At 36.6% G+C, this 12,291-nt stretch overlaps 1 protein-coding gene across 2 annotated transcripts in view; it reads left to right on the top strand.

Moving 5' to 3' along the window:
• IPO11 (importin 11) overlaps positions 1–11,468 on the top strand; it is an 80,057-nt gene extending 68,589 nt beyond the window's left edge. The window contains exons 30-32 of one of the 2 annotated variants that reach the window (XM_054281645.1): positions 3,087–3,182; positions 6,572–6,656; positions 11,146–11,468. In XM_054281645.1, the coding sequence (XP_054137620.1) occupies positions 3,087–3,182; positions 6,572–6,656; positions 11,146–11,310 (346 nt within the window). In that variant the 3' untranslated portion in view covers positions 11,311–11,468. The remainder of the gene's footprint in view (positions 1–3,086; positions 3,183–6,571; positions 6,657–11,145) is intronic. The other variant, XM_054281652.1, reaches the window with a different exon arrangement.
• The last annotated feature ends 823 nt before the right edge of the window (positions 11,469–12,291 follow it).

Raw genomic sequence — 12,291 nt, 5'->3', positions numbered from 1 at the left:
TGGAAATAGTCACAGTGTTTAATGGCTCCATACTTGGTAAATATTCCAGTGGGTCTTTGGTAGAAAGAAACTGTATGTCCCATTTAAAGAGGAGAAAAAAGCAAAGAAAAGGAATTATATTTACTGAAAGCTGCAAGCAAATTACATTTTGAAAGGTGTTCTACATTCTTTTTTTTCCTTAAAAAAACCCAAAAACACTCTCATGAATCTTCCACTAAAGAAGTGAAGTACTATTTCTCATTTATGTCATAAAATAGGAATATTCTTTCCAAGAGATCAGTGATTTCCTTATGGGCTTTTGTGGTAACTATCAAGAGCGATATTTTTGCTGCTCTGTGCTGATGAGACCACAGCTGGAGTGCTGCATCCTGCTCTGGGCCCTTAATATAAGAAGGACCTGGTACTCCAGGAGTAAGTCCAGGGACCGCGAGGTTGATGAGAGGAGTGGAACGCTCTCCTATGAAGACAGGCTGAGAAAGTTGTGGTGGTTCAGCCTGGAGAAGAGAATGTTGTGTGGAGACCTGACTTCAAACTTCCAGTCTCTGAAAGGGCCTGCAAGGAAGCCAGAGAGGGACTGTTCATCAGAAACTGTAGTGATAGGACAAGGGGGAATGACTTAAAAGTGAGAGTAGGTTTTGATTAGATTTTAGGGAGAAATTCCTTACTGTGAGGGTAATGAAGCACTGAGTTGCCCAGAGAAGCTGTGGATGCTCCCTTTCTGAAAGTGTTTAAGGCCAGGTTGGATGGGGCTTTGAGCAGCCTGGTCCATTGGAAGGTGACCTGCCTATGGCAGCAAGAGTCAGAACTAGGTGACCTCACTTTCAACCCAATCCATTCTGGGATTCGTGCAACTTGGAAGGAAGAAATAATATAGATATTGGACAGCATCCTGTATTATTAATAGAATAGTGTGTATGAACAGGGCAGAGTTTACTTCTCCAGGGCTCAAAGTGTTCACATTTTTCTCCATTGAATGCTTCCTATCTACCATTGATGTGAATCTGAGGGCAGCTTGTTGGGAAATACTAACCTTACTCATGTTGGAAAATATTAACTGTTTTAGGCATATTCTTAGAGATGTGTTTCAAAAACAAGGATAAGGCAAAAGAGTCTTAATGGAGGTGTGCTAGGCAGGACCTTTGACTTGGTGAAGAAACCTGCTCTGTCTCAGAGGGCTCATTGTGCAGGTGACTGAGGCACTCTTGACTTTCTCAGCTGTGCTGTGAGGTCAGTAGGTTGTTTGCTTGCGGTCTGCAGAACCTAACAGATTCAGTCTCACAACATGTAACATTTTGCTGTTCTGAATGTGATGGGGAAGCCTTTTGGCAAAGGACTAAATGTCTTTTAAAATACATAACTGGCAATCAGGCAGTAGAAATCATGTCAGTTTTCATTTCGTGGAATTCAAGAGTTTCAAGACTGATGATGCAAAATACACTTCAGATTCTGGCATACAAGAGTAGCTGAATTTTAAAAAGGGAACAAAAACTAATCCCTTTGAAAGAAAGGATCATGAATGAGATTATAGTTTTATCAAAACAAACATAAAAGAAATACTTTCTATGCTTAGTATTCTAATGTGGTAAGCATTTTTTCTAAGGTATCTATTGTTTTTTAACTCTTTGTCATATGTATAAAATGTTGTTGTGTGTCCAATAAGAAATTTTTCAAAAGCAATTGCTGTTGTGTAAGGGGCTACAGTTCATCCATGTCTTCAGTTTTCACCCCAAATAAGAAAAGGAAATGAAAGAATATTAGGAAATCGATTTGTCTGTGTTAAAACAATTATCAACTACAAAGTACAATATATGTTCATGTTTGATGCCTATAAATAAATGTAATGTGTCTGCTTCTGCCTCTGCCTCTTAGGGAGCAGCATCAGCAGCATCTTTTTGGGAGAATTAAGCCTGAAATTCCAAACAGGGAGCAATAAGGTGCATCAGTCAGTGGCAGTCCCAGGAAAAGGGTTGTAGTTTATGGTCACCAGTTCGGTCCTTTCTCTTTCTTTGCTGCATGTAGCTGGAGGTATTCCTGAGATGAACATCTTTTCCCTTGCAGTTTGTCATCATGCTGCAAGGTTTTCACTTGCAGTTTGTTGTCGTGCTTTTGCAGTTCATGGAGTAGGAGTCTGACAACCCATGTTCTACAACAGCATGTCTCTGGCATTAGATCCACAGTAGCAGGAAATGGAGCAGAAGCTGCAGCTGGCTGCTCTCCGTTAACGAGGAGCTAGTGTCCCCTACTATGTCTGTCAACAGGAGATCTTGTTGCTATGCCCTTACCCTACCAGCACATCCTTTCTCAAGGCAGGGGCAAATGTAAATGTGTTCAGTGTCATTTTGGGCATTGTGGACCTGTCTAGTCAAGACCTCAGGTCATGCTGAGTAAAGGTACTCATGTCTTTTAACTCCCAAGTGATATCTACCAGCCTTTTGCATTAGTCTTAAATAGCTTTATGTGTCAAATGGCAGAAGCTGTCTGTGTTTAAACAGATAAATCCTGTTGCCCTTTCTCTGTACGCTCAGGAAAGTGACTTTCTTGCAGAACTGGTTGCAGGGTTTTTCCACCCACGCTGGGGAGCTGACTCCCCAGTCAGCTGGAGAGTTAAGAAATACAGGTAAGTAGGGGAGTGTACCTTCTTTACAAGCAGCCATTGCTCAAGGGGTTGTGTAGGTTTATGTGTTGAAGAGTGATGGTAGAAAAGTTCTAAATGTTTCGGGAGTAGAAGCCACTACTCTCTTCCCTGCTGGCAGGAGCATGCCCTTCCCACTCAGTTTCTTGACTCCTAATGTCAAGGATATTGCTAATGTGTATTTTCTTCTGCTCATTTGCAATTACTTTTAGGTTTTCAGTGGCACACTAAGTTCTATTATATTTAAAAATAATGTTTCATGTATATTTTGAAGTAATTAAACAATATGCTGAATTAGCTGCTTGATAGCATGCTCAGCTAAACAGTAAGCAAGGAAAATACCTCTCAATAAATGTACTCCACAACTGAGCAAATTTCCTGTGCAGTTCCTTTAGCTAAGCCACTTTCCTGTTCTTTTCCAATGTTATCCAAAGTAAATTTTGTTCTTTTACAGTGTTATCCAAGATAAATTTTGTGGTATCATCAACATTTCAGTGGAAGGACTGAATGATGTTATGACTGAAGATCCTGAAACAGGAACATACAAAGAGTAAGCGGAAAATCTAATTTAAACAGGGTTTAACAGTAGCAGTACTGTTTTATATGAAGTATTTTCATTTGAAAATTCTGTAGGCAGTTAAGACATGCTTGTTAGAGATCTATTTTCTCAAGAGTGAGTGTTTTAGGAAGACATGCAGCTTTTAGTCTTAAAAGAAAATATTTGCAATGGAGGAAGAGGTCTTAAAATGATAGTATAATTTTATATTGTTCATTAAGTTATCTACTAAATGATGTTTTAAAACATTCATATGCTTAGATTTGCTTTTTGCTTACTTGACTTTTGCATCTAAAATTTCAGTATAATCATCTTGTGTATTGATAGGGACCACCCTTGCTTAGAGGTAGTTCAGAGTTTATTTGAATGTGACATGAACTTCTTGTGAGTTTACCTAGTGTACAATATTTCACAGCCTGGAGAACTTAGAAGCATATCCCACAAGAAGAGTTCTTCATTTGTTCCATGTAACTGCTGCAGAACTGTAACTGCTACAGAATATATCTCAAAAGTTTCCCAAGCTAGGAGTTGGAGCTTGCTTGTGGCAGGAATGTGGATGATGGAGGTGTCCTGGTGGTGTTCTGCCACCCAGCACCACACTCATTCATCTTCTGATGGGTCCCTGGTTACTGGTTGGAGCCCATCAAAGCTGGGGGGGGAAAAGCCAACCTAATGAATAGTAAGATATTTTTTGGGCAGACATCGTAATGTCATTTTTATCTCTGTAATGATTACTTACTTTTAGAATGGAGAGTTGTAATAACAGAATTTACTGATGCTCTGATGCAAAGAATCAAGCATTTTCTTTCAGATCATTACATGGTGATTGAACAGACTCTATCTGAGCTAATTAATTTACTGCTGAAGGGGATGTTCACTGCCACTGAAACTAGGTGGCACAGAACAGCCAGAATGCAATCTATTTAGTTCTTCTCCACTTAAAACTGGTGGTATGCATGCAACTGTGTATTCAGAGCAGTCCACGCTCACACTGAGCCTGAACTATGCCTAAGAATTTCTTGCCAAAGTACTTCCGCCAAACTCTTAGTAAAGAAGATGTAAGTCCAAAGTCTGGGAATATGCACAATGTCTGGCACTGTTTTTTGTTTACTATTAGAGAAAACCTTTCAGAGCCCTTCTATTTCTAAACATGTTGCTTTGCTGGTTCTTGTTGAAATTAGTTCTCAACTTTATCCTAGTTCATTTCATATTTTAAACCTGAAGGCTTGTAGAATTTGTCACTACTTTTCTGAAGTCTGGGCATTGTTTTTACTTCATAAAATATAGTCACACTGAACCAAGGACATTCATGTTGGCAGTTTCTGAAAGAGCTGTTTGAAAGATTTTGACTTTTGCATAATATATCTTGACATCATTTAGAAGTAAAGTGAGAGCAGTCATCTGAAATCATGTGCACTGTTGTGGCTCTTTAGAACTAAAGAAGAATGGCTTAAGCCCGATCTGGTTCAGAAAAAAGATAATGTGATGTCCACTGATTATCATATTAGCTAAATATTGTAGTGCAGGAAATAAAATTATGTGCATATTTAACAAGGGGAGATCAAAGCTGAAATGCTATAGAATTTTAGCCACTGAAGGGTGAAGAGTGGGGTAAACATGTACAGGGAAGATTGTAAAGGTTAAATGATGGCAATGGCTTAAGTGACTTAACCTCTTCAAATGAATACATTTAAACTGGAATTTTAAAGAAACTGCTGTAGTTAGAGCAGTGAGATTTTGGAAGCAGTAAAAGCCTTGTGAGTTTTTAGATTTATATTGGATTTTAATCAGGTTATGGAAATGTTTACACTGTCTTATATTACAAAGCGATTGCACTTAGCTGGGTTTCATAGAGTTCATATTTCACATTGTTGGGATAGTTATGAGAGAAATTTACAAAGCTCAAATTTTCTGGAATGGGGAGCATTCCCTTGCTCTAGACTTGTTTCACCAACACTCAGATTTTTCCTGATTGTATCACCATCTCTTCTTCTATTCTCTCCTCTCCTTGTGTTTGGGATTCTGTGGTACCTAAAATTTATGAAGATCTGAAAAAGTTAATTCAGTCTTTTATGTTGACATTGACAGTTTTTTCTCCTTTTCCTTTAATAAACTGAGATGCAAGCAGCCCTTTGTAAGCAGAGGAGATACGCAATTTGATATACTATTTTGAAATAACTAATCCCTTTATTAAAAATGGCTTCTGTGTTAGTATTTGACCCTGCTTGTCATGCTGTTTAGCAAGTGTTTCATACAGTTCTAAGTACATGTTAATAGAACTAAATATGTAAACAGAATAAGTCTGAACATTTTCATAAAAAGTCATATAAAAACACATAAGATCGCAACCTTTTTTCATGTTAGTAACATTAAAATGGGTTCTGCATCTTAGTTGATGGAGTATTTCACATGCTAGTGGAATGCAGTAATTAAAAATGCACAGTAATGCAGGACTGAAAATGAAAAATAATCTGCATCTGTCTTGGTGCTTTGTAATATGTGAATTATGTGTCCTTTGTGTCTTAAATCATACCTGATACATGGTGGCAAGTTGTCATCACCTGATTGTTTTTTAAATAGTTTTGGGTTTTAAGGCAGAAATTATAGGAAAAGATTTGATAAAATGGTGGAATATTTGTCTAATGTTTCAGCTTAGAGCATATAAAGTTAATGAAAGGCATACTTTCTATTGGTTAGCTTTCATTATTGTCTTTATTAAGTCCATTCAAATAATTACAGCAGGCAGGAAAATCTCTGGCTTTTAAATTGGATTTTTTTCATATTTTCTGGTTTTATACTTCAAAAATAAAAGTTAAAATATGGCTGTTAATTTTACATATGGGTACCTGCCACTTGAGGCACGTAAAAAATGAGTTTAAAACCTTTGTTCAGTGTCTTGCAGATTTTATTGTAGAATAGCACTGTCCTTACTAGTTTTCAGGTCCTTTTGAATAATGACAAAGATCTCACAGAAAAACATGGATACCATGAGACATCTTTGCAATCATTGTATATGTTTAGCCGCTATGACTTTGTATAGAGTGCTTGTATGGCATTTTCTTGAAAAGGAGTGGAAATTTTTTGTAAAGAACAGTAGGTTTTCTGTATTTTTTTAAAGCCATGTAGTCGGTTTTCTATGTGCACAAATGCATTTAAACCCACAACTTAAGCTAAAACATGAAAGATAACTGAGATTGTTACATGGGTGGAGGTGACGGACAACATGCATTCCAGGCTTCCTTAGATTCACTGTTCTCAGGAAAAAATTACTTGTGATCAGATTGCCTGACTTTCAGCAAACTCCTCTATCTGTCCTGTGTTTTTAAAAGTGTTTTAAAGTAATTTTTAATGATAATGTATATGAAAACTCTTCTTGTTTTTAGCTGCATGTTAATGTTTCATTTTGAAGAACCCAAAGCTACAGAAGATGAGGAACCTCCCACAGAACAAGACAAAAGGAAAAAAATGGTAAGTTTTAGATCTGTTATTCAGTCATAGACCTGATTATGTGCTGCACTTCTGTCACACTAAATTCTTTTTAGGTTTGGTTGATCTGTTTTTCTTGGAAAATTCATGTTTTGAATCAAAAAAAAAGGAAATTTACTGCCAAACCTTGCAACCACAACACTTAGGCTTCTGCTTGCCTTTTACATCTTCATAACTGTTATCAAAATAAACATCATCTGTCCACAAAATCTGGGTATTACAATACTAACACAATATAGAAGGAATTTACTGAAAAAAGAAGAGAGCTAAACTTTATTGAAATATCATGGTAGGCCAAATTTCTCATATTTAAAAGAATTAATGTGCCTGCATAGATTTTTTTTTCTAGTGTGAAGAGCTCTTACAAAGAAGCCAGTGTATACTTGTGTAACTTTTCTTTTACATATAAAAGCAATATAATATATGTCTTTTTTTAAAAAATGTAAACCTTTCCATATTCTTCTGCTATTAGAAATGCCTTAAGACAAATTCCTAGTGTCTTGCAATTTCATATTTAAACAAAATGCAGAAATGTAATTTTCAGTGGTCCTTAAAAATGTACTACACAGTTCTATAATTGTTACTCTTAAAAGCATCTCTAGACTCTGTTAAATTTCCTTCTTGCTTATGAGCTTAAATTCTAGCTGTTTGTTGCACAGTGATATTTATTCTTTGTGGTTTTGTATAATCTCTCAATATAGATATATATGTGTATATTGTTATTGTTATGAATAGGAATTGATATATCTATAGATCAACAGGGAGAAGAAAGACATGTTTTGTTTGTTAATCAGATGTAAAAAGCAAAAGTTAATTTTCATTACTTTTGAGTGTACTCAGACTACATTGCTGTCTGGCTAAAGTTTTAATAACATTGTGTCAGATGTTAAGTTTTCTGTTGCAGGTTAACTTCAATAGTTTGGATATGTGTTGAGGAATTTAGACTTGTTAGATTTGTGATGGATTACCTTTAGTGTGGATATGTCAGGCAAAATGAAAAGCAGGGCACATTCAATTATGCTGTATCATTAAATTACACAACATACCAATATGCTGCCGATGTACACAGTTACAGTGAGGGGACTGTTCTGGGGTGACATGCAGTATGACATCAGTTGTCATTTGAATAATGACAAATGTGCTTGGATAAGGAGGAGCTTCACCAAACTAAAAGCACCGCTTTTAAATCAAAGGTCTTGATTTAATTCCCTTGTGTCTATCTTCCCTTACATATGTTTTCCTTTGCATGTCACTTACCTTTTTTCCCTAAGGAATTGCTTGAGCTTTGTTCCTCGTCTTCTCTTTAACGTTAAGCTTAAACACATTTTCAGCCTTTGTTTTCTTGTAAAGTTTACAGAGAATAAATTATCATACATGAACATCAAAGCTTCATTTTTGTTTTGAATCTCATAGTCTAAATTTAACTATTTCCATGGTTGCTGTTTTCTAGATTTCCTAAGCATTATTCTTTGTTTTTCTCCTTTCAAGCCTTCTTTGTAAGAATAGCTGCCTATTTTAGTCTTCTCATTCTTATATTTAGTTAATTTTTCCTGATATATTTCTCACTTAAGCCTTCTACACTGTCATTTTTTCAGCTAACTTTAGTATACACTGTATTCTTACTCTTTTTAATGTAATTTCTTGCAGCTGTGAAAGCTAGTGAACTGCAGTTGTTATGAATGTTTGCTATAAATTCATTCTGAATCCCAGCTGAAATAGTGAGATATATAGCATTGCAGACGGTGCAGAAATTGAGACACAACACTTGGCTATTTACTTCAAAATTGTACGGGTCCTTTGGGCAGGTCACTAGTAGCAGAAGTGTCAGATAATAATCAGAATTGTTAATCATGGCTTCAAAAGCAACAGCTAGCATTTGATTTTAGAAACAGGATTAAAAACAAAACATTACCTGGGCCCATTCCTACCTCTGTGTGATAATTTGTTTTGTCTTATCAGAATCAGTCACATTTCAATAACTCAGCTATGGCCACACACCTAGGAACTCAGCACGTATACTTAGTATATAGTCCTTTGCCAACTATGCTTACTGTTCTTCCAAATTTATGATTTTGTTTGCTTAATCAGTGAATACTGCAGCTGTCTGTTGAATATTGTTGACAAACTCATTATATCAAACTATTTCATTTGTTTTGTTAGTTCTGAATACTAGTTACAAAAAAGTAGAGCAAAAGAAAATCAACTTCTTGTTGCAGGAAACTCTTATTTACTTGAAATACTTTTGATATGACTATCTGAATGAAAACAAGTTAGGGTATTACCTCCTTAATTAAGTCTGAAGACTCCTAAGTTGCATTTGACTTACAGATGGTAGCAGCAAGTATTACTCATACTGCAGAAGTCTTTACTGGCTTCAAGTGCTACCGCTTTGAGTGGTGAGGCAGCCAGGGAGCAATGAGATATGTGAGAGCAACAAATCTGCAGACACTGAGGTCAGGGAGAAAGGAAAGGCAGGAGGTGCTCCAGGCACCAGAGCTGAGGCTCCCCTGCAGCCCCTGGTGCAGACCATGGTGAGGCAGCTGTGGCCCTGCAGCCATGGAGGTCCCTGGGGATGCAGAGATCCACCTGCAGCCCAAGTTGGAGCAGGTGGATGCCTAAAGGAGTCTGACCCTATGGGAAGCCCACACTGGAGTGTGGCCATATGGAGAGAGGAGCCCACACTGGAACCGCCTGTTCCTGAAGGACTGCGCCATACGGAAAAAAAGGGATCTGCATTGGAAGAGTTAGTGAAGGACTGCAGCCCATGGAACTTCTTGTGGGAGAAGTTCATGGAGTACTGTCTCCTGTGAGTAGGACCCCATGATGGAGCAGGGTGAGAGTGTGAAGGGGAAGGAGCAGCACAGAAAACATGTGATAAAATGACTGCAATCCCCATTTCCTTGTCCCTCAAGCTGTTCCAGAGAAGGTAGAGGATTTAGGGTTAAAGTTGAGCCCAGGAAGAAGGAAGGTGTTTTAAGATGGTTTAATTTCTCATTACCCTACCCTGATCTGGTTGGTGGTAAAATAACTTCTCGGGGTCAAATCTGTTTTGCTCATGTGGGAAACTGGTGAGTGATCTTTCCTGATCTTGCCTCAGCCCATAAGCTTTTCAGTATATTTTCTCTCCTGTCCCAGTTGTGGAGAATATGATTGAGTGGTTTTGGACAGGGTCACAAGGATGAGAACACTTGTATTTAAATACCTGTTTTTCTGTGCAGTCTTTCCTAGAGTAATTTTATACATGACTGTTCAGAGCTATGAACTTCGAGAAACTACGTATAAATGCATTGTATGTCCCAAATTACAGTTTTACGTGAACAAATGCAAATCATTCAGAAACTGGCAGATTCTTTGCCTGGCAAGGCAGGGAAAAAAAGCTACTAACTTCGGCAAATATTGATTAGATTAGTTGTGATTTAGAAATTTTGTTACAAAAGTCTACTATATTCTACAGATTCAAATTACATTTACTGAAAAAAAAATCCTTCTACAGAGTACCAAAGTGTTACTGCACTTACTTCCCCTTTCTAAACAGTGTTATGGTAATCCTAGGTAATAAAATTATCAAGTCTTACCTTGAAACAGCAAAATAGTTTATATAGTTTGCCTTCCAGCATAAACAGTAGTGTTGTTTGGGTTTGGCACTAAGATGAACAGACCACAGGTCTACATTAATGCCATTAATTTCAGCATCCTACTTCTTTGATACAGCAAGCACCAGGTGTCCCCATCTCCCATCCCCTTCTTCCCAGCCTGGTGGACGGAGGGACAAATGTGGCGTAACTGTCAGTGCCCTGAGCCTGCCCATGTGTCTGCTGACACTAAAATTAGCAGTACATCTTCTGTCAATGTAGCTGCTTCTTTTACCTATTTTTGCTATTAAAAGGCAGCTAATGTGGGAAAATAGTAACAAATATCCTGTCTTTTCTCTGCCCAAAAGAAAATTGTATAATCCAGCTAGATTTTTGAGGTCTACAGGTATCAGTACTGAAGTTTGGCTATTCTTTATACATGTGGACAGTTTATTTTGTTTGTTATATTATCTAAACAAGTTTGACTTTTTCGGTGTTTTGTTTTCTTACTAATAAAATAAAACTGACCATAGTGCATGCCATCATTAAAAAGTCCTTGATAAGATCTGGTCTGATTTTTAGGAGTTACAGGAACCCCATTCATCAGTAACTAATAAAGTAGCTTTGAAATTATTTTATCTTGTAAAAGCATTAAACCTTAGAGCAAAGTGTAAGACTCATGATTTGACACTGTTTCAAATAGTTTAAAACTGATATCTGCCTTGATAATAATTAATTTGATCTTTTTTTTGCACTAGTGTTTCCTCTTGTTTCTCAAGTAAATATGAAGAAAATAAAAGTAGATTTCTTTCTTGAGCTGGGGTTATAATCAAAATGTGTAAGTCATATAGTAATTTTTTTGCATTGTTATCTATTTTTATTTTACGTATTTTCCACAGCTTGCGCTGAAGGACCCAGTACACGCTGTGTCACTGCAGCAGTTCGTCTATGAGAAGTTAAAGGCACAGCAGGAATTACTGGGAGAACAAGGTTTTCACGCTCTTATGGAAACCGTGGATACAGAAATAGTTGCCCAGCTACAAGAATTTTTACAAGGCTTCTAAATAAGCAGTAAAAAGATTTTCTATGTCAAATTTATATTTCAAAAATATGAAAGAACTCTAGCCTTGGGTCTTGTATGGATGAGTCTTATGAAAGGAGAAAATAACTTGAAACAAAAGAATAAAAAAAGTTTCTGCTGTTACTCCTAAACGATGCTATTTTGATTTATTTTTTTTTTATTGACAAAAGGTTAATTAAGGCTTCTATCATTAAGCTAACATTTCTATGATTCCTAACATGGTATATGCTGTCCTAGGTAGTACCATTTTTTGGTACCCTTTACCATGCTATTGGTTCACAAAGGTACGTCATAAAGTCAGCAGTCTGAAGGAACTTACTAATGTATATTAAAGGGAAGCATCTGTTAATTCAGCACTATAATTCAGTATCAGGAGCTGCTTCCTTTAATGCTGTAGATCTGTAACTTTATCCCTTTCTATTGCTTTTTTTAGACTGTATGTTCAACCTTACGAACAGAAGGATTTAGAAAGCTGTAAGACTGTAAACAGAAATATTCCTTCATGAGAGAAAAATAATTCCCATTTGATTTGATTGTCTCAGAGAAAAAAACTTTGATTGTAACACTTAAATTGTGTTCAAATTGTTAGAGAAATCAGTATGTATTTGTCTGAAGATGTGAGTTTTCATTTTTATCACCAAGTTTTCTTTTTTTCTATTACCAAGAAATTAATTTCTTGAGTTCCTTCTATTTAACTTTTAGCTGTCATAACACAAAGAAACTCACCAGAGGTAGATGAGCAATTCTAGTTAATTTGTGGCTGTACCTGGACTACTTAAGATTACCAGGTACAGTATCTCAATTCTTTCTGTTTTTTCATCAAAGACACATCATGAGGATACTTGAGAATTGTTGCTAAAATGTTTAAGCCCAAATGGTCACAGTTATAACAACTATTTACAAACAAGAGGCTCACTTTCAATTATTTATTAGTTACCTGCAGGGTAAAGCTCCTCCTTTTTAT

This window comes from Melozone crissalis, unplaced genomic scaffold (genome assembly GCF_028551555.1).
Source record: "Melozone crissalis strain CALT ecotype California unplaced genomic scaffold, PUWL_Pcris_2 ptg000005l_1, whole genome shotgun sequence".
Lineage (NCBI taxonomy): Eukaryota > Metazoa > Chordata > Aves > Passeriformes > Passerellidae > Melozone > Melozone crissalis.
The sequence above is the reverse complement of the archived record's forward strand: the minus strand, read 5'-3'. Positions and strand labels throughout refer to the sequence as shown.